At 41.1% G+C, this 23,532-nt stretch overlaps 1 protein-coding gene and 1 long non-coding RNA gene across 2 annotated transcripts; both read left to right on the top strand.

Annotated features, from left to right (window-relative positions):
* The first annotated feature begins 1,064 nt into the window (after positions 1 to 1,064).
* LOC139949264 (uncharacterized) lies at positions 1,065 to 16,797 on the top strand. The gene is made up of 4 exons (XM_071947660.1): positions 1,065 to 1,201; positions 2,660 to 2,784; positions 5,840 to 7,096; positions 14,500 to 16,797. Exons 1-4 carry the CDS (start codon positions 1,131 to 1,133, stop codon positions 14,859 to 14,861), a joined length of 1,815 nt encoding a protein of 604 aa, XP_071803761.1. The 5' UTR covers positions 1,065 to 1,130; the 3' UTR covers positions 14,862 to 16,797.
* Positions 16,798 to 17,286: 489 nt separating this feature from the next.
* LOC139948885 (uncharacterized) lies at positions 17,287 to 22,650 on the top strand. The gene is made up of 3 exons (XR_011787500.1): positions 17,287 to 18,564; positions 18,756 to 18,865; positions 20,162 to 22,650. It is a non-coding gene; the product is annotated as an uncharacterized lncRNA (long non-coding RNA).
* The last annotated feature ends 882 nt before the right edge of the window (positions 22,651 to 23,532 follow it).

Genomic DNA, 23,532 nt, shown 5'->3' with positions numbered 1-23,532 from the left:
ATGCAACAGCGGACATGTACATGACTGACTGTACATCTGTAAATTGTGTGCGCGTATTTAGCGAGCGTGCATTCACCGATGAACTATTCACGTATAATGATTGCAGCAAATAGGCCTACCCATCCCAACGCCCGAACACTTCCTAAAGTCATTCATGATGTATGCTCTTAGCTTGTAAAAAAAATGTCAAGTATTCCGTCGTCGACCAAGGGCGTTTAATTTACTGCAAGGACGGATTTGCACGTAGTGGACACATCTGCATATGCAAATGTGTCCGGGCGGACACACTAATAATTGCATTATGCAGCAGCGTCCGGGCGGACACGATTGCATAATGCAATAATGTCTTCCGGATAGTACAGTGTATTGCATAGCGGACATTATTGCATGCGACACCGGCTGACCGCATGTTTTTGAGAGGAGGGCGTTCGTTCGGAGCATCTTATCTTTTTGTATGTTTTTTTGTTTTATTATTGGTTCATGGTTCTATAGAGTGCATGCTCTTTACTCACTATCGCGGCATGGCACTACTATTGCCAAAGTTTTAGCCTGCGGCGTGCTGGTCCCCAAAAAGTTTACGTTCCGATTGTCACCTGGGAATTTTGATAAGAGCTTTCAAGTTGTTTTACTGTTGATAAAGGTTTTTAACAAATTGATTCTGCGTTGGCCTACCTTATAATCCAAGAGGGTCCAGGTTTACTACTCTTCTAGACCATTAGATAACTCCCGTTTTGAATTTTTTTTTGCCGCCCAAACTAAAACTTCACACAAATAAAAACGGGAAACGTTTACGGGGCAATGACTTAGTTAGCTATCAAGGAGCCCGAGAGAGCTACAGGTGAGCCCATGTACATAATCACTTTTGACTTTGCATTATTTCACATAGCCTTCATCATGGTTCTGGAACTTTGCAGTTAAATCCGACGTTAGGCCTACAACAACACTACTCGACCTTATCCTCTATGCGGATAAGAACTGGGGCCAGTCTAGGGTACCCCCCAGCGATCAAACAGACGCTTCAACAGAGGGCGCACTCCTCAATCGCAAACCGAGATCAACAAAACTTAAAAAGAGCGACTTGACTCAGATTAATGTCTACTTAATTTACCTTTCTTGGCAGTTTCTTAACGATGCCTAAAACGTGTGCATGTCACGGCTGTACTAACCGGAGTAGTCGACTGAGCAATGTCTCGTTTCATAGGTAAGGCTTGAGCAGTTCGAATCTAGGCACCATTATCTTAAAATTAATTTTACAGAATGGTTTACTGACCTGTCATTGTGTCAACAAGTTACGTAAGTTGCTGGCAGGTTGTAAGCAAAGATTGTGCAGCGCTATCGATGCCAAGACACAAATGGCTAAAACGCTCACCACTGAGCGATGTAAATCTCGTGTAAATCTGTGATCTTCACGATTTTTGTTTCTTACCGAATTCTGTAACGTTCCTTTTTTTTTTTTAAATAACATTAAATTTGGATCATTTTGTTATTATTTATATTTAATTTGTTGTGTTTACAACCAGATTCCCGTATTCAAATGTGTGCTCAGTGCCGAACTCTGTTGTGAGATTGCTTTATCTAGCATAAATGCATAAAAATTAAATAACAAGCCTGTCAAACTTTTGACTGAATTGGTCGAGAGGATAATGGAAGAAAAAAAAAACACTTTCAAGTCACACAAGTTGTGTGCTTTCAAGTTTCAGTTTCACTGCAGGTTGAGTTCGAGATCGCAGCTGAGCTGAGCTGAGCTGAGGTCCTTATTCAATTCAAATATTTTAGTAAGAAGTTACCTCTTTCTCCAAACTAAGTTTCTTCAGACTCCCAGAGATGGCCATTTCTCACAATGTTTCATTATTAAATATTAACCAACACTAACAGCTCCAATTGTTCTGTTGACCAATAACGAGTACTTAACTTAAATTAGTTGGTGTTGCACCGTCGAAGGAAGCACTTAGACTTAGAGTTATTTGCGCAGTAATTGAACTTTCGATTTGGGTAGTTATTGGTAAAGTTGAAAAGTGTTCTACATTCTAGGTCGGATTTGTCTGTTATTTTATGCGTATACATGTTGAGATACACCAAGTGAGAAGACTGGTCTCTGACAGTTACCAGTAGTGTGTCCTGTATTTACTTACTTACCTACTTATGGAAGTGTCATGGCCGAGAGGTTAAGAGCACCGAATTCAAACTCTGGTGTTTCTGATCGAATCCCCAGCCGTGACACTTGTGTCCGCTGTTGGTCCCATGTGTTGTGTAACACATAGTGCACTTTTCAAAAAGAGAAGGGGTTCGCCCCGGTGTTCCTGGCTGTGGCTGCTGTATGCGCCGTAGCACCTTGTAAACCTTTATACATGTATAAGGTGCTTAATAATTGGGTCTCAAAATCCATCACTGCAATTACCTCTTTCTAAAGGTTTGTATAATCTCAGCACCTTGAGTACCTTGGGTGGTTTTTACGTGCGCTATATAAGACTTCGTTATTATTATTATTATTATTATTACTTTAGTGTTGAGGCTTGAAGCTACACGTACACGTAACCCCGTAAGGGAGCTTGCCAATGGACACTGTTATACCTTCAAAATGGCTTATTCTTGGTTAGACCTTCCCCAATGCTTTAAAATGCTGTTGTATATTGTTATTTCATTTTGTTCATTTACACAGATTCCCACCTAGTGATCCAGACTTGTTGCTGAAATGGAAGATTAGTATTTGGAGAGAGGACTTCCAGCCCACTGCAAACCACTCTGTCTGTAGTGATCATTTTCTGTCGAAAGATTACCAACATGGTAAGCCAAGTAAACTTCAATTGAATTTTTTTTCTTTTTCTCACAGATTTATTTCAAACTCACACAGTTTGAAAACAATGATGATAGAAACTAGAAAGCTTCCCTTAAAATATTACTTGCAGAGGTTCCCTGTAGTTTTTGAGAAATGTGTAATTACAAGTCTTGAAAATAATTTTTGTCTCAATTTTTTTCTCTAAAGACAAAAATTATTTTATTAGCATGTACTTGATTTTTGTGACATCTTTTTTCTCATATGTGTATCTCAAAAACTACAGCACCTCACCTGGTAATATTTTAAGGTAAGCTTCATACTATCTTCAAATGGTCTAAGTTTGATGAAATCTGTGGACTTTGTGTTTTGTGATACAAAAAGTACCCCAATCCTTTGAAGGCACTGGATACTTTTCATAACGACTCAAAAAAAATTAGCATAAAACAATAAGGCCTACTTGGTAACAAGCAAAAGAGAGCTCCCTCTGAAGAAGCATAATCTTTTAGCTCAAGAGCTCACTAAAATACATAGAACATTATTTGAATACGAAAAGGACTTCAGGTCTGAAGTACGTTTCAGTCATTCTGAAAGCACACAAATTATTTTGTGCAATACATTTTTTTTTTTTTTTCATTATTTTTCTTGCAACTTTGATTAAATGAGCCCAAACCTTTACAGATTTGTTATTTTATGCATTTATGTTGGGATGCATCAAGTGAGAAAAAGAATTACCCCAGTTGGTCTTTTCGACAGGTACTAAAGCCCGGTTCATACATTGTACTTCCTGCGAATGCGAACGGGAAGTGCATTTGGTGTGAATTTGGCGTCACAACCCTCCTTTCGCAGCGATATTCACAAGTGAGTTGAGCAAAGTTGAACTGCTGCGAATAATTCGTTGCGAATTTGTGACGTCAACATTGGTATAGAATTCGCATTCGCAGGAAGTATGGACCGGGCTTATTACACACTGTGTGTCCAGTGCCTTCAAGAAAAGAGCCTTTCATCATGTTCAATCTAGTGGAAGAGTCATGACCGAGTAGTAGTAAGAGCACCAAATTCAAACTCTGGTGTTTCTGTTTGCAGCAGATTGATAGTTCGAGTCCCAGTCGTGACACCTGTGTCATTATTGGTTATTACTTAAAATAATTAGTGACGTGGAGAGCTGTTGATAGTATAAAACATTGTGAGAAACGGCTCGCTCTGAAGTAATGCAGTTTCTGAGAAAGAAGTAATTTCTCATTAAAGATTTTGAATTGAATTTGAGACCTCAGAATTCAAGCATCTGAAAGCACACTATGCATACTATGCACACTATGGTGTCCAGTGCTTTTAACATGTTTAAACCTTTGAAGACACTGGACAAAGACTAGTCTTCTCACTTGGTGTATCTCAACAAATATGTGTATGCATAAAATAACAAACCTGTGAAAATTTTAGCTTGATTGGTCGTCTGAGTTGCAAGACAACTATGAAAGAAAAAAACACCTTGTCACACAAAGTTGTGTGCTTTCATCAGATGCTTGATTTCGAAACCTCATATTCTAAATCTGAGGTCTTGAAGAGCAGGTCACTTCCAACTTCAGAGGGAGCCGTTTCTCAGAATGTTTTCTACTATCAACTCTCCCCATTACTTGTTTTCAAGTGAGGTTTTATGCTGATATTTATTTTGAGTAATTACCAATAGTGTCCACTGCTTTTACAGACACACCTTTGGTGCTTGACCAGTCTTTGACAATGTAGTTTTATACTATCATTAACCCTCCTTTGCTTGTTTACAAGTTAGTGTCCAGTGCCATTAATGCCAATGAATCAGGATAAAAACAACTGCCTAATGAGCCGTATTATTAGCTGCTGACAGACTTTAAACTTTACCATGCTTCTTATCTGGGACTAGTCTTGGTGCAAGACATTTCTTGTTACACCTTTCATGCACAGTGCAGCCGATCCGCTCATTCCACTAACCAACAGCGCAAGCGTGTGTAGCTTCATGGTATAGCACACTAACCGCCCGTAACACTATTCTGACTTAGCCCAGGAAGGGACTGCCTCAACGAGAAACATCTTGGACTGTGTGCATGATTGAGTTATGTGACCTAACATGCATATTCAACGTGTTGGTCAAGAGAATACTATGCACGCACAAAACTGGAAACCGCTCTCCGCACAATGAGCAGGCCAGCCTGGTAACTGGCATGCATCCGTCGGGAGTACGCAATGTTGCACACCAAACATGTACAGATACCAGACTATGATAAATTATGCTAATAATGCTACGCAAGAGTTATGCATCGACATGGTTGGAATGTGCTCGGGAGTTCACAAGCAGATCATGCGCACAGACCAGAAAGTTGCTTACAGGATTGTTCGTGGACTAAATCAGGTGTTTGTGGATAGATATTGTTTAGTTGGATGAGTGGGTCGGCTGCGCTGTGCGTGAAAGGTAAACGAGAAACGTCTTGCACCAAGTCTAATCTGGAACAAACAACCAGTATCCAATAGACCAATTATATACAAATGTTGCATGCTGGGGGGGGGGGTCCATGGCGTTTTGTACACTCGAGGGGGAAAATGGAACCCGAGGCAAAGCCGAGGGTGCCATTTCCCCTCGAGAGCGTACAAAACCCACAGACCCCAGTCACAGCGTGTAACAATTGTTTTGTTATACCTTTGTATAATTGTTATTCCTCTTCTCGAAGTTCTGTTGTCATCGTCAAACATTATTACAACGGACTTTTCATTGTTTAATAAGCAGACGAACAAGAAAAGATTCCCTCGAAATCCCTGTGTAATTGTTTCGTACACAGCGCTGGAAATCGACCAACGCTGGGAACGATCAATTGATGTGCACCTGTGTACATGTACATCACTTTTCATGTTACCTGGCCCGTCGAGCCATGTACATGTAACATGCGTTTTTGTTGCGCGTCACATGATTTGTTCTCTGCCAATCAAACTTCACAATTTGTACAGAGGTATAACAATCAGTTTTGACTTATATGTTTGATTTTCGATTTAATAATGTATGTTTTCAAATTTCTTTTCATTTATTACACATACGCATAGGACTCCATCCGAGAGATGGTCCAAAAGGAACGTGTTACAAGCTCCTTGCCAAGGCAGTCCCTACAGTGATTACGGAAACTGAACCAATCCGCCGACCACGAAAGCCAAAAAATCATCCAAAGCCAATACTCCTAATCAAGGCACAGTGTCGTGATAATAACAATGCCGATGAGAAAGTTGCATTTCAACCGCCGGAAGTATTCAATAGAACTGACACTGATGGTTCTGCTGCATCTCTTTGTATTCAACAACTCAAGTCTGAAGTAACTGCCCAATCCTTACGTGTACACTCACCAAACCCGGAATCCAGAAACCTTGTTACGGATGAACTTAGGGTCACTGCACTTTCTGGTGTTGTGACACAAGAAGCAAAGAACAGTGACAAACATCGGACATTTCGAACACCTGAAGTATTCGATGGAAATGATGGTTCTGCTGATCTTTGTATTCAACAAATCAAGTCTGAAGTAACTGCACAATCCTTACGCGTACACTCACCAAACCCGGAATCCAGAAACCTTGTTACGGATGAACTTAGGGTCACTGCACTTTCTGGTGTTGTGACACAAGAAGCAAAGAACAGTGACAAACATCGGACATTTCGAACACCTGAAGTATTCAATGGAAATGATGGTTCTGCTGATCTTTGTATTCAACAAATCAAGTCTGAAGTAACTGCACAATCCTTACGCGTACACTCACCAAACCCGGAATCCAGAAACCTTGTTACTGATGAACTTAGGGTCACTGCACTTTCTGGTGTTGTGACACAAGAACCAAAGAACAGTGACAAACATCGGACATTTCGACCACAGGAAGTATTCAATAGAAATGATGGTTCTGCTGCATATCTTCAACAACAGAAGTCCGAAGTAACTGCTCAATCCTTGCGGTTGTATCCATCAAACCCGGAATCAAGAAACCTCGTTACGGATGAACTTTGCGTCACTGGACATTCTGGTGTTGTGACACAAGAACCAAACAACGGTGACAAATGTCGATCAAAGGTAGCAGTACACAAAGTGATGATAGGTCGTGCATCTGTTGAAAATATGGAACGCGAACTTAAAGAGACCAAGTTTAGGCTACGGGAATCACGTAAGGAAGTGGAAACTTTGAAGCTGAAGTTGAAAAGAAGGGATGATGACCTGTCCAAAATTCTCAAGGAACTGGAAGAGCAACAAATGATCAGTAGACAGGTCATTATAAACCACTCAGCGTGTAGCGGACATGTTTTAAGAGAAGAATGTTTACAAGGTACGTAAGTCGGTAATATAAAAAAGATTTTAGGCTAAGCAAAGAAAATTTGACTAGGGTTGGACTTGAACCAACGACCTCTGGATTAACATGCCAGTGCTCTACCAACTTATCTTGGCAGCCATGTGGCATGGTCAAGTGGTTAAGAGCACCGAATGCAAACTTTGGTGTTTCTGTTCAGCTGAGTGTGGGTTTGAATCCCGGTCGAGACACTCGTTTCCTTTTAAAATAGTGAGGTGGATTAAGGAAAAGATCGTGACACGGCGGACAAAAGCACCATTTTTTCTCCAAAGTATCAGTTTGACCCACAGATTTAAAAAAAGTCATGCTCCAAAAAATCTGAGAATGGCATCACCTTGAATTACGTCATTATGACGTCATAACTTCTTTGTAAATAAAGCATAGGAAAATGCCATGCGATGGGATTTCTACTTGCCAAAATTATGTTTCTAAAGGTCAAGGAATTCAATTAGGGTGGTATTAGTTTGAAAAAATAATATCCTTTATGGTGAGTGTAGTGATGTAATTATGACGTCATCATCATCAACACTACACAAATAACACAAAGTTTGATAACAACATTAATGTCGTGTGGCTTCGCCAAAATGCTAATCTGTTTGAGTGCATACAGTGTATGGAATTACCGTGGCACTGATCTATACCGTGATGTCATTATGATATCATAAACAATATACTATCAACCAAAACAAACCACATTAACACAATGAAACACAATTATTCTTACCGGATATAGGTTATAGGGTAGATTAATTATGTTGAATAGCGCATTATGGGAAACTTCAAAGGAAATGTTGCAAAAAAAGTCTCACAGAGAGTCAAAAATGAAACTTTTTGTATTAATAGTAGTAGGCATCCGTCAATCTTTGAGAACCACGGAGTTGTGCCGTTGGAATTGGATGTCGGCTACGGAATAGCGTATGGTATGGCTGTAGAGTCCAATGCGGGAATGACAGTCTCTGCCGCAGTAACTGCAGGTGAAAGATGAAGCTGTTCTAACTGCTTGAGGCTGGGCCTTCCTCTGGACTCATCCCTCATCTGCCTGTTGCGACAGGTATTCCTCAAACTGGGAAATAACTCTCTTCCGGGCGCATCGGTCTGCAGTGGCTGCTTCCCAGGTGGTTGTATTAGTTGCAAGTGACTTGGTGTCACACTTGGAAGTGTCTTTGTAGCGCAGCTTGGGTCTACCAAACGGCCTCTTCCCTGATGCCAGCTCTCCATACAGGAGGTCTTTTGGGATACGTCCGTCCGTCCTCCACTTGGTGACATGTCCCAGCCAAGGCATTATACGTGAGGAGGGTAAACATTGAGACTTGCTGCTCTATCAAGCAAAGTGTTATTGGTATGTGGTCTCTCCAGGAGATGCAGAGGATGCGCCTCGGGCGTTGCATGTGGGAGGCGTCGAGTGTATGCTCTTAACGGGAGCCTATGGGTACGGGGTTCACTGCCGTAGAGGAGCGTTTTCACCAAACGAGCCTTCTAAGCCTGGACTTTGGTATGCTCTGAAAGCTTTTTGTTACATGTACATCATTACTCTCTTTGTAAGCGTGGAGAGTGTTGTGGCAGCCTTTCCTATACGCCTCTTGAGTTCTACTTATACAAGTGAGAGATTGTCGGAGATGGTTGAGACATGATACACAAACTCATGGACAGCCTCAAGCTCATGGTTGGTGGTGCTGGTAGACAGTGGTTCATCAACATCCTGTCCCATTACCTGCGTTTTTGTAAGACTTATGGCAAGTCCAAAGTCTTTGCAAGCTGCAGAACATCGATCCATGAGCTACTGCAGGTTATCTGGTGTGTGTGTGTAGTGATGGCTGTGTCGTCTGCAAACAGGAAATCTCTAAGGCATCTCGTTCTACTCTGGACTTTGCTTAGAGTCTTGAGAGGTCGAAGAGGATTTCATCCGACCTCGTACGAAGGTAGCTGCCCTCTGTGGCTGATCTAAGAGCATGCTTGGGTGGAACAGAGAAGAAAATGCCAAAAGGGTTGGAGCCAGACACAACCCTACTTTACACTGTTGCAGAGGTCGAAGGGTTCAGATGTTGAGCCACTGAAACTATGAACCCCGTAAAGTTCTCCTGAAAGAAGACTTAACGATGCAAAGCAGAGCAGGAGGGCAACCAATCTTAGAGAATAGTCCTTGGTGAGGTCTATACGGCGATGTAGGGTGACTTTCCCTACTCCCTACTTTTTTCTTGCAAATTTCTGATGGAGAATATCAAGTCAGTGGTCGACAGTTTGGCTTGAAACCACACTGAGACTCTAGGTAGACTCTTTCACAAAGAATTCAAATTCTCTTTAGGACAACTCAAGCAAAGAGTTTCCCCACAACATGTGCACAATGCTAAGAAGAGGTCAATGCGAAAGTTGTTGCAATCACTCCCGTCACCTTACTTTTTTGAAGAGAGTGACAATGTTGGCGTCTCTCATGTCTTGTGGCACTGTACCTTCTCTGCAGCACTGGCAAAATATATCATGCAGATCCTTGATGTGGATTCGTTTTACGCACTTGAGGACTTCGGGGATGCCATCTTTTCCTGAAGCTTTTCCCGGGGAGAGTGGATCAGCGCTTTGCCAAGTTTTTCTAGTTTTGGTTCATGTCCAGTTCGTCCATGATACACACGCAGTCTATGTTGTTCAGAACTTCTGTGTTGACATTGTTCTCTCTGGAGTACAGCTCTGAGTAGTGCTCCACCAATCGATCCATCTGCTTCACAGGGTTCTTTAGGACCTTACCGGTAATTAACTTCAGAGGAGCGGTCATCTTCAGGTGGCCTACTTTAGTCCCTCGTACATACCTTTTACATTTCCTGTGGCAGCAGAGGTCTGGATCTGAGAGCAGAGTTGGGCACAGTAGTCAATGGCGCATTGCCTTGCGGTCGCTTGACTCGGTTTCACGTGGTCCATGGTGCATGCAAGTTTCTCACAGAAGGTGAGCATTTGTATGCAGAGAGAGTGCGTCTCTTATTTTCTATGCGAGTTGATTTCTCTTTAGCATGCGCTTCGAACCAAACGAGTAACTTGATTAGCCTCTTGCCGAACCAATGGCATTATAGACAGCATCCCTGAGGTGTTCCCATCTTCCGCTGACATCGGAATTGGGTACTCTTGGCAAGACATCTTTATGTACCTGGACAAACGCTTCCACTACCTCAAGGTTGTGAGTCTTGTTCGTGTCATTGCGAGGCTGCCCTGCCTTCTTGGATCTATGAACTCTCCTTGGTTGAAGCTTTACTTTACTTTGCTGCACACAAGGGAGTGGTCTGTATCACAGTCTGCATTTGGGAGCTGCGGGTTACCTCTCGTATTTTCTATGCGAGTTGATTTTTCCTCATCATGAGCCTCAAACCAAACGGGTAACTTGATTAGCCTCTTGCCGAACCAATGACATTGTAGACAGCATCCCTGAGGTGTTCCCATCTTCCGCTGACATCGGAATTGGGTACTCTTGGCAAGACATCTTTATGGACCTGGACAAACGCTTCCACTACCTCAAGGTTGTGAGTCTTGTTCGTGTCAATGCAAGGCTGCCCTGCCTTCTTGGATCTATGAACTCTCCTTGGTTGAAGCTTTACTTTGCTGCACACAAGGGAGTGGTCTGTATCACAGCCTGCATTTTGGAGCTGCGGGTTACCTCTTGTGAGCACGAGGTCAAGTTGGTGCCAATGCTTTGATCTATAGGGTGTCTCCAGCATGTCCAGGATACCTTGTGCTGGGGCTTTGTGTTGAAGAAAGTGTTGATGCAGAGATTGTTGTGCAGCAGGCGTTGACCGTTTTCATTCATAACTTTCCGCTGTGAGGAAGACCAGGATTTTGATCGGCACCAACTCTGGCGTTGAGATCTTCGAGGATGAAGATTGGATCTTGCTCTGGGACTTTGCTGATAATGGAGCTTAAATCGTTGTACAATTTGTCCTTAGGCTCTGACCAGTTAGCTTGAACATGTTCCGGTTTCAAACCTAACTGAGTGAGTGATACAAATCCTGATACCATTCGTTTAACACCACCAGACTCAATCCAGATGCAAGGTGTTTATACTTGTGTGTTTTTTATCTCCAAAACAAATCCGTGGTTTGGTCATCGTAGGACATTTTCGACACCAGTCGGCCCCAAAACAGTTTACAAAGTTGTATATTTATATGGTAATTGCATTGTCTCAAACTGAAACAAAACCATTTCAATCCAAAATCAAATTTTAATTTCAAATATTACTAAAGTTGGTTTGCTAGACATCAGAACCATAAGCTGAAAATATAATAAAATATTTTCATACAAACCACTGATCTGTCCTGAGTGATGATGACGTATTTTACACCATTATATGCTAAAGAAATAAAAATTTAGTACACAATCTTAAAACTGTTTGTTTCAGCGAAACAAGAACATTGCCATTCGATTCCTTGGCCTCTGATACATTTATAATTAGCAACTAAAATCAGTTGCATCGGCATTACATAGCTAAAGTTATGCTGTTTAAAGGAACACATTGCCTTGGATCGGTCGAGTTGGTCTTTGAAAAGCGTTTGTAACCGTTTTTTATAAAATGCATATGGGTAGAAAGATGTTGTAAAAGTAGAATACAATGATCCACACAAACATGCCTCAAAATTGCGTGGTTTTCCTTTTACCTCGTCGACTAACACGTCGGCCATTTATGGGGGTCAAAATTTTGACTCCCATAAATGGCCGACCGTGTTAGTTCGCACAGTAGAAGGAAAACCACGCAATTTCGAGGCAAACTTGTGTGGATCATTGTATTCTACTTTTAAAACATCTTTCCAACCATATGCAGTATATAAAAAACGGTTACAAACGCTTTTGTTTTGACCAACTCGTCCGATCCAAGGCAACGTGTTCCTTTAAAGGATACATGACTGCCATTTTGAATATATTACATCATAATAAGGTCAAGGTCATTGCAATTTTTTGAGCATCAACATAGTCACCATAAAGGATATTAATTTGTTACAAACTAATACCACCCTCATTAAGTTCCTTGGCCTCAGAAACATAATTTTGGCATGTTGAAATCCAACTATTGTATTTGCGTTTGCTTTAATACATTATAAAAGACGTCATGACGTCATAATGACGTAATTCAAGGTCATCCAATGCTCAGATTTTTTGGAGCGTGACTTTTTTTAAATCTACGGATCAAACTGATGGTGAAAATTTGGTGCTTTTGTCTGCCGTGTCACGATCTTTGTGTTTTTTGTCCTTAATCCACCTCACTAAAAGCATGATTTTGGGGGTTGAATAAAGAATTGACTAGAGTGGGATTTGAACCAACAACCTCCGGATTAACGTGCCGGCGCTCTACCAACTGAGCTATCTAGCCCTATTGGCAGTGTCCCTATTTTGTCAATATCTTTGTTCGGGGGTGCCAGTCAGAAGCCATACAACCGTTATCTGCCGTGTAGCCAGGGATTACACCCAAACTACGATACAACCTGGGAAGCGGCAGCTAGGGGATCACCTTAAGGGGATGCGACTTTTTGTTTCAGATATCAATATTATAAACCACAAGGGAAACTGACTGGGTAAATTTGTAAATGATTTTTGGGGTTGAACAAAGAATTGACTAGAGTGGGATTCGAACCAACGACCTCCGGATTAACGTGCTGGCACTCTACCAACTGAGCTATCTAGCCCTATTAATTGGCGGTGTCCCTATTTTGTCAATATCTTTGTTCGGGGGTGCCAGTCAGAAGCCATACAACCGTTATCTGCCGTGTAGCCAGGGATTACACCCAAACTACGATACAACCTGGGAAGCGGCAGCTAGGGGATCACCTTAAGGGGATGCGACTTTTTGTTTCAGATATCAATATTATAAACCACAAGGGAAACTGACTGGGTAAATTTGTAAATGATTTTTGGGGTTGAACAAAGAATTGACTAGAGTGGGATTCGAACCAACGACCTCCGGATTAACGTGCCGGCGCTCTACCAACTGAGCTATCTAGCCCTATTGGCAGTGTCCCTATTTTGTCAATATCTTTGTTCGGGGGTGCCAGTCAGAAGCCATACAACCGTTATCTGCCGTGTAGCCAGGGATTACACCCAAACTACGATACAACCTGGGAAGCGGCAGCTAGGGGATCACCTTAAGGGGATGCGACTTTTTGTTTCAGATATCAATATTATAAACCACAAGGGAAACTGACTGGGTAAATTTGTAAATGATTTTTGGGGTTGAACAAAGAATTGACTAGAGTGGGATTCGAACCAACGACCTCCGGATTAACGTGCTGGCACTCTACCAACTGAGCTATCTAGCCCTATTAATTGGCGGTGTCCCTATTTTGTCAATATCTTTGTTCGGGGGTGCCAGTCAGAAGCCATACAACCGTTTTAAAAGCATGACACCTGGAAGTGGTATTTTGTCAAAATAAAGCTTTTGTCATTAAAATATCTGTTTTGAGGAGTGGAATATGAATTAACAATTAACTAAGGTTTAAACAAACTAGTTTCCATGTTATTTACAAATTTGAAAATAAGCCTGACCCAGAGGGCGCTGTTCGTGACGTCATTCGAGGCGCGTTGAATCGCATCATGCAGTGCTAACACAACAGAAGAAAGTGACGCTTGGCGCAAGCTAAAAACATGCCCTCAAAGTTGAAACAATACCTGTTAGGCAAGTGTCCTTAAGTTTCGTTACGTCTTAATTTCAGGTACATTTGACTTCCCCACTATCTGGAAAAATTGTTTGGATGGCGTCATGTTCTAGAAAAGAACTTTTCTCTTATGTCAAAATGTGTCTGTATTATGGATTCTCAAAGCACAATCGCTTGAAGTGTTTGCTGCCATCTTTTGTTGTTTTGCTGCATCCAGTCTCAGCAATACACACGTAGTCGACGTTGCCGGAAAAATGCAGGAAAAAACCTGTTTTCAAAACATACAAATTCACGACTAGGACTTAAATGTCTTGGCACGTATGTGGGTTCCATTTACGAGCGAGGCAAAGTCTGCCTCGACTGACGTCACAAAAGGGTTAGGCGGAGTCACCCCCCACACAACTTTATTTATTTTTTTAAACATATAAATCTTTGAAAACAATTACTCAAAAAATTATTTATTGTTCAAAAACATACATGTACATGTATACCGGTACTCTTATGTTTGAAGAAAAAAATTCTATTTCCAGGTGACTTTAACTGTCTTTTTTTGTCTTTCTGATAGCCATTGGTTCCATATCAAGTTGTATGTCACATGACAATTACATGTAAGCCTGTGCGAAACCCCCTGCATACGCGTGTTTCTAAGCAAAAACCAAAATGTTTTCGGGTTACTCTCACTTACCCATTTATAAAAAAAAAAATTTTTTAAATTTTCTTGTAATAAAGTCATATTTTTGATATTATTTTGTGTTACACACGTAGGAGTGAATCTAACTGAATATGAGAAAGAGCTTCTTGCAGACGCAAGGGAGGCACACCAACAACAAGAGCAGAAGAGTCGTCGAAAGCAAACTCTCCCCATGAAGAGGCAGTGCCCCAATGATGAGGGTGTTGATTCTGCAGCGCTCCAGCCATTAAAGAAGGTAAACGGATCCGATGATAAATGTACTGCATCTCCTCAAGTCCAGCGCCAAGAATCGGAAGTAACAGAAGAAAAGCCACAGGTACATGTACACACACATGTAACTAACACGGAAGCACAAAAACCTTGTTTGGGTGAACAGAGATTAAATGAACTTCATGTACATGTACACCTCAAGTCCAGCACCAAGAATCGGAAGTAACAGAAGAAATGCCACAGGTACATGTACACACACATGTTACTAACATGGAAGCACAAAAACCTTGTTTTGGGTGAACAGAGATTAAATGAACTTCATGTACACCTCATGGCTAGCACAGAAATTTGGCGCTAGCACGTAAGCGAGGAATCATGATCGTAAGGGCAGAATTCGGCGGTAAGCAGAGCCATGAAATTTGGCCCTGTACTTGAGCCTGTGTCGTTTGTTCAATATGTGTAAAGTAATCATCTCAATCAAACTTGAAACTAGAACCTAGTAAAAGAGATATAAATTCTTGACAGTATTTAATGTATATTTGGTTTACGATAACATCATGTGTGTATCTACTTGCCATGTAGTGTTTGTTCTTAGAGAACTTTCTTGCTTTATTCTACTTCCGTGGAGTAGATAATCAGAGGTTCAGGAGACTTCTTAGTTCTGAAAAGAACTGTCCTTGCTTTATGACTATTACCAGGGCGGATGGTATAGAAATTAGACTGGACTACTACTTTAGCTTTAAATAGGATCGTAATTATCTGTACTGCCGCGGAGTCAGTTCTGAATTGGTCTCAACAATTCGACTTGCTTGCTCTAGTCAACGTCAGGAGACTGACCCTACCTGGGAAGTAGATACACACATGGTGTTACCGCAAACAAAAATACATTGATACCTCACCATGCAATCCCTCAAATCCTATATGTATTTAATGGTTCACACAAAAATATCCCTCTAAATTGTGTGGTTTCCTTTTACTTTATGTTTCTAACATTGTCTGCTATATTTAAGGCACTGGACACTATTGGTAGTTGTCTACGACCAGTCTTCTCACTTGGTGTATCTGAACATATATATGTATGCACAATGTGGAAATTCAAACTCAATTGGTCATCAAAATTGCGAGATATTAATGGAAGAAAAAACACCTTTGTTACACCATGGAGGAAGGAATAGAAGGAGCTCGAACGAAGGGACATCAAAAGTCGAACGTGCGGTACCGCGGTCGTTTAACAACACCTCGTAATCACCCACATACCTTATACAGACAATGGGCGACCTGGCGTGTGTGAGTTTGCGTGTGTGAGTTTGCACGTGTGCACTTGGTTCTTCACTCAACCATGGTGTCGTATGTCGTATGGATATAATACAGAAAAACAACTCTTATGAGACCTGATAAAAATTGTGTACACTTGTGCTCACCAAATCGAAAAACACAATTGAATACCAACCACCCTCGTGTGCTTATACAAACATTTTGAACCACCGCTAGTGACCGGAAAGTTACAAAAAATGAAAAAATATGCCATGATGTTTCAGTGAAACACCACAAATGGTAGATGGAAACGTGTGTATTCACAATTCTGGTCTCCAATGATTCAACTTTACACAAAGGCAACGGTGCAGAGCGGCGGTACTGCATGTTCTGCACAAAGAAATCTAATCCTGCTTGTTAATCGGCCGTCCAGCTGGAGGTCTCCTATCTTTTTCCACTGGTCAGACAGGGGGCATTGTCAGGATATTCTTTTGTTACTCTGCGGTTTTGAGGGTCGTTCGAGCTCATTCTATTCCTTCCTCCATGGTCACACGAAGTTTTAGATCCCGATCGTGAAATCAATTTAAATATTTTACTGAGAAATCACTTCCTTCTCAAAAACAGCGTTACTTCGGAGCGAGCCGTTTCTCACAAAGTTTTATACTATTAACCTCTCCCCATTACTTGTTACCAAGTAAGATTTTATGCTATAGATTATTATTTTGAGAAATAACCAATCTACATGTAGTAACCATTCAGTTTATTACACAAATTTAATGTCCAAAGCTCCTTGAACAGCACATTGAAACATACATTAGCCAATAAAGGTTGTTAAATGATGAAAAATGAATAATGTTTTTATGTTGTCATATTTCTGCCATTATGTTTTTCATCAAGGTTTACTTTAAAAAGCCTTGCATTTTTATCAATTTGCTCTAAACTGCACAAAGCTACAGCTATATAGCCCTCTGCATTTCTTGAGTTTGGCTCAAAATTAATTTGTACACTTTTTCAGACAAAATCTGTGAAGCACATAGGGCTGTAGCTTTGCAAACATTTTCACGCACAATCTGCTTAGCACACAAGGCTTAACGAAAATGTTCACTTGTCAACTTGTCATACTTTTTAAGAAAATGTTCACAAGGCTATCAAGTTTTTACAGGAAATGTTCACAAGGCTCAAATTATTGCAGAAAATGTTAAGAAGGCTAATATAGCCTTGTGAACTTATCATTTTTTTTTACAGAAAATCTCCACAAGGCTTGTAAACTTAATCTTTTTTTCTCTTGAAAATGTTCGCAAGGCTATATGACCTCAAATGTTTACAGTAAAGGGTCACAAGGTATAAGCCTTTGAACCTTTGAACTTATCATACTATTCCAGAAAATGTTCACAAGGTTGTGAACGTTTCAAATTTTTCAAAAAATGTGACCATATCCTATTTTCCAGAAAATGTTCATAAGGCTATAGTGTCGAGAGTGCTACATGTAGCAAGATTCTGCTCATTGCACCCTTTTGGCCCCGCCAACCCTGGTTCACCAGGCTTGTCCGACTTCTTGTCACCATCCCATGATACTTCCGCAGAGGCCAGACATCCTATTCCAACCGTCATCAGGGTTTCTGCATCTGGCTCCTAGGGACCGACACCTGACCTGCTGGGCTGTACCATGAGATCCCTTTCGGAGAGTGCTGCAGCAATAGCAGTACACAGCCGTCGATCACCTACCAGGGAGGTGTACATTAGCCGACTACACCATTTTGACAAATGGTGGGGAAGGAAGACTGTGGATCCCACCAGTGCTCCTGTAGGGGTGATCGACGATTTCTTCGTCCACCTCTTCCAAGAAAATCGTGTTGTCTCCTCTACTGGCCAGCCATTGCAGCAATACACAACAGGTTTACCAACTGGTCATCAGTTTCGAACAATAAAGCCCCACCCCGGGCCGGAAGCTAGTTCCTTCAGTGAGACCTAACTCAGGTTCTCGAGTTCCTAACGAGGACCCCTGCGCCAGGTATCCCTGATAAAAGCATCCATCAAGGTTGCCTTTCTCCTAGCAGCAGCAACTACATGACGGAGGAGCGAACTCCATGCATTGACGATTGACCCAGGCCACATACACTGGGACCCAAGTGGAGTTCGCCTTGTTCTGAAGCTGGGTTTTCTTACCAAAAACCAATTCCCATCTTTTCAACCACCTGATATCTTTGTGCCTGAACTGAAATCTCTGTCCTCGGTTTCGGAAGACAGACTATGGTGCCCTGTGCAGGGGCTGAAATAGTATTTCAGTCGCACCAAGGACCTCAGAGGGGAGAGTGCAAACAGCTGTTCATCACCTCTGTTCTCCCTACCGGGCAGCATCTAAGGATACGATTACCCGCTGGATTGTTCAGGCGATCAAATCCGGCTCAGCAGCAGACTGGCCTACGCCTTCAGTGAACCCGGCCAATGCTCATGAAGTCCAGGCAATGGTTACATCATGGGCTTTCTTCAAGGGAGTTCCCATTGAGGATATCATCAAAGCAGCATGCTGTACTTTCACGTCTTGCTACCTAAAGGATGTTCCACAACAGGAGGGGCGAGCAGGCCGTGCAGCTCTGATGGCAGGGAAGGCCCTCTCCAGCCGAGGTGGCATCTCGTCTCACAAGAAGTAGCGGTACCGGACACCTTCCCTTTTGGTGAGTACACCCTCTGTCTTTCCAATATTCATTATGATGTTCTTAGCCGCATGCCTCTCTAGCTTGTTCCTGGGCTTCGATCCTACTCCAGGCTGACTCACTTCGGTGGGTCAGCATGGTTCTAAAACAAGTTGGAAATCACTGTAACAACAACATTAAAATTAGTTTCTGTTTTCTCTCTGTGTGTTTAGTTGATTGCCAAAGTCAAGGAGTGGGGAGTGACAGGACTACTGGTCGAGTACGAAGACACTTTCCCCTATAATGGAGATCTGGCTGAACTAGCAATACCCAACGGGTACAGGTAAGCTACTCAATGAAGTCATTCATAGATAGATATGTAGTTTAGTCAATTGCTTTTACACTCATTGCCAATGGCCAAATTACAGCAAAAGTTTCAATCATGACAAAAAAAAGGGAAAACAATCTATACAAAACTGGTTTACAGGCCTGTATGCTTCGTTTTTGAAAGGGTAAGGACACCAAGGCATTTTCTCTTTGGCAAAGGGCACCCTACATGTATGAGGGAATTGTACATTTTTACTTGAGCATTTCAAGGGCACCAAGGCAATGACAAGGGGCAACAGAGGCAATCGCCTCTGCTTTCTCCGTGAAGTATCAGGCCTGGGTTTACTGGATTTCTGTGTTATTTTATTTTTTTTAAGGAGAGCCCCCTGAAAAGACAAGCATAATATCCCATAGGGATAGCTAAGAGCTTGTTTCAACATACCATTCCACGATAAAAAAAAACAAGAAGAAAAGAAAGGAGATATTGGTTATTGGACTATGCCTCACTCACTAGAAAGTGATGAGAGGCATAAACAAAATATCTGACGGTTAATTATTGAGGCAGATGGTGCATCCATGGTCTGTTCAAAACATACTGGCAGCTAAGTTCATTGGGTGGGTCCGTTTAGCTTCCCTGGGTCTACCCCGTGGTGCTCACTCGGGTGAGCCCCTGACAAGAGCTAAATGAACGACCACTAACCGCTCTCGTAGTGAAGAAGTTTACCTGGGGCCTGCCCCCAAGTGACCCACTCCACAAGCAGGGCACTGAGGGCTGACCTGGGTGTGAGCCCCTGGAATGAAGTCAAAAGCTATTCGAACGCACCGGGGCAGACCTTGAAATGCTCCAGTACAAATTTGCAATTTCATCATAGGGTGCCCTTTACCAAGAAGAAAATGCCTTGGTGCCCTTGCCCTTTCAAAAACGAAGCATATAGCCCTGAGTTGCCAAATAGGAATCGTGTAGGAAAACAATAGAGCAATTATGTAATAGTCAAGTTCATGATGGCCTTATTTCCAAAGTTTCACTTAATTAAAAACTACTTTGTTTGAAACTGCTTACTTGTAATCTAACTTTCTCTCATTGTGTATTTCATTGTTCTGTTTTTGCGCTTAGAGTTTTGTTTTAGAGTTTGCGCTTTTGTTTTACTCTTTACTAAATACATTCTAATAAGCTAAGCAGCTTTTTGTTTTGACCAGAATCAGGCTTTTTCAGATAGCCAGTGCCCCTACTCACTAAAGAGAGTTTGTACATGGTGTCACCACAACCTCACACACTAAGTATTATGTTTTCGTCCTTTGATACGTTCTACAGTTTGGCAAGTCAATTGGATTCAAACCGAAAAGGTTACACGCTGCTCTGACCACTGTCTACCATGTCATCACCGTGGAGGAGTGGCTAGATGTGCGCATCAATCCCTTCCCCAGGGCATTGAAGATATTCGTAAGAGGAGGAAGTATGGATGAGGTCAAAGAAGAAGAGGAGATGGAGAGAAGCAATAATAGTTAAGTATCTTGCTCGGTGACACAAATGTCTCAGCCGACATTCGAACCCACACTCTGCTGAACAGAATCAGCAGAGCTTGAATTCTTAGCTCTTAACCGCGCTCAGCCATGACCCCCCACCCCTTTATAATATGTACAATAATACCAGTGGACTTTTAAGCCCCCATCGGAACAAGCGCACAGTGGAAGTTCTGGGAGTGTTCATGGTATTTGAGATGCTCCCCTAACTCACGATAATTTTATATTGTCTTTTCACACATGGTACATTTTCAAAAGTTGTACAGCCTTGGAAGAAGTTAGCAAGGGAGTCTTGCTAAATTGCTCTCATGTGAAAGGGGCTATAGACTAACTTATCTTCTTTTATGATGTCCTATACCACACAGTTTAGATGGGTTACCTCACAACAGAACCAAGTAACTATGTAACATTACTTTTAAAATCAGAGTTAATGTTCTTGTCTTAAGAAGGGAAAGAGCGGGGTAAAGCGGTTGTTTGGTCAAACAATTAGACTTTTTCATAATTTTAAAACAATGGGTATATACTTTTAAATGATTTTACACCAATTATAAACAAGCATTGTGATGGAACTTTTACAATGATTTGTGGTTCATCAAAGAAAAAATTACTGGAGTGTGGTTTGATCTAACAGCCTCCAGAAATGTGTTGGCTCTATTCCAGCTGAGCTATCTATCCTTGTGGCTGTATGCTAGAGGTTTCCCTACTTTGTGATATCTTTGTTCAGGTGTGCCAATGCGGGTCATTAAAAAAAAAGGTTGCATTTATACGGTAGGTTCTTTTGGTTGGTAAGCAGTTTATAAAGCCTAATTCAATCAGCAAAAATTCAACACATTTTTAAGCTTTTAAAGTTCTAGTGTGTATCCTAGAGATCTTGTAGTTGCAAATTATAAAAAATTAATGGTGATTTAATTTTTAAATAAATTCCGAGTACATTATTGTTTTGAACATGAAGGCCCAGAAATGTATGTTGTATAGGCCTATATATATCTTGTTCTTTATGTTACCTTTCAAATATTTGTTGTATTATTAAAGCCATTGGACCCTTTCGGTAAACAGTGTTGTTCAAGGCCCACACTTTGTGTACCACAACTTATATCAAATAACAAACCTGTGGAAATTTAGGCTCAATCGGTCATCGGAGTCGGGAGAAAACAACGGAAAAACCCACCCTTGTTTTCGCGCGTTTTACCGTGTCATGACATGTGTTTATTAAAAGAAATCCTGTAATTCTCGTTAACGAGAATTTCTGTTGTTTTGTTTTTTTCTCAAAAAGTAAAGCATTTCATGGAATAATATTTAAAGAGAAGTCTTTCATTTACATTTGTAAATCTGTGAACTTTTATTTTTTTTCTGATCCGAAAGGGTCCAATGACTTTAAGGGGAAGGAGGAGGAGAAGTGGCAAGTGTGGCAGGGGATGCAGAAGTGTGTAAATAGAAGATGTTGTAATGACATGTACCTCCAAGGGTCAATTGTGAAGTAATATTATGAGCACAGACAGTTTTGCTTAGCAAAAATGGGTTACCAGTTCATAATTTACACAATGAGAGTTAACATTTTGGCTGGTTCCCTACTTAATTGTGCTTTGATATAGTATGTTCTGCTCAGCAGAATTGTACAGTTGGTCCCTGGTAGTAATTGCTATGAAGAATTATACTTTAGACTACATAAAAAAAGTACTTCAGCGAATAGGGAAAACGTTGGGTGATTTTTGCCTTTGATGACCAAGCATGGGACTTTTGCCATACAGTCAAAAAAAATGTCACGACAAATATTGGGTCATAGCAGATATGTCATATGAATATATGTACTTGGTAAAATAAAAAACAATTTTAAACTTTTTCAAAATGTCTTCTATTGCTTGATTTTCTAGCAAGCCTATTTAAGTGCCACAAACAGTTGTTTATACTTGTACTTGTCTATTTCCTTCACAATGGATAACTCTTAAGTAAATGATTAAAGAAGAAGACACAACAATTCATGATTTCAGACGGCATTTTGTGTTGTTATTATTACAATGTATATGCCTCTTCAACATGTAGTACTTTTAATATGCCGTTAACTGAAATGTGTAGGCCTTCTAAAACATCGTTCTGATTATTCGGAGTATAGTTTCAGCCACTACCAGCAAAAAAATTAATGTTTATGCTTGACCCAAATTTGATAAAAATGCTGGACTAACCCTTGTGGGGTTTCAATATTTGAAAAACATTTTGATAAGAACGCTGTACTTGCCAGTGTTAATTGCCCCTTGTGAATGTGTCAGTATCTGACTATTTACCAAAATTTGGTATAAAACGCTGGGTTTACCCCCCATGAGATTTGTTGTATTATTTTCCCAATGCTGTTGTTGTTGTTGTGTTTTTGGTTATTGACTTGTTCTTATTTGTTTTGGGTGGGGTGGGGGTGTAAAGAACTTTAACGAAATATTTATAAGAACTGGTCACTTTGGTTACCGACTACTGTTGGCCTATACTCATGCAAACATCATTTCCCCGAGACTTTTGCCCAAACCTTGATTTTTCATAGTATGCATTATATCAAGTGATTCGGGAGTGATGTGGTTTTATAGGGAGGGGGAATGTCCGACGGCCTTAAAGGCAGTGGACACTATTGGTGATTGTCTAAGACCAGTCCTCTCACGTGGTGTCTCTCAACATATGCATAAAATAACGAACCTGTGCAGATTTTAGCTCAATTGGTCGTCGAAGTTTCGAGATATGAATGAAAGAAAAATAACCCTTGTCACGCGAAGTTGTGTGCGGTTACATAGATGGTTGATTTCCAGACCTCAAGTTCTAAATCTGAGGTCTCGAAATCAAATTCGTGGAAATTTACTTTTTCTTGAAAACTATGGCACTTCAGATCGAGAGAGCCGTTTCTCACAATGTTTTAAACCATCAACCTCTCCCCATTACTCGTCACCAAGAAAGGTTTTATGGCATAAATTATTACCAATAGTAATTACCAATAGTGTCCACTGCCTTTAAAGACATTGGACACTATTGGTTTGTCTAAGACCAGTCTCCTCACTCGATGTATCTCAACATGGTATGCATAAAACAACAAACCTGTGAACATGAGCTCAATTTGTCAACGAAGTTGCGAGATAATAATGAAAGAATAAACACCCTTGTCACACGAAGTTTTGCGCTTTCTAAATT

Source organism: Asterias amurensis, chromosome 16 (assembly GCF_032118995.1).
Source record: "Asterias amurensis chromosome 16, ASM3211899v1".
NCBI lineage: Eukaryota > Metazoa > Echinodermata > Asteroidea > Forcipulatida > Asteriidae > Asterias > Asterias amurensis.
Note: the sequence above shows the minus strand (reverse complement) of the source record. Positions and strands in the feature narration are given on the sequence as shown.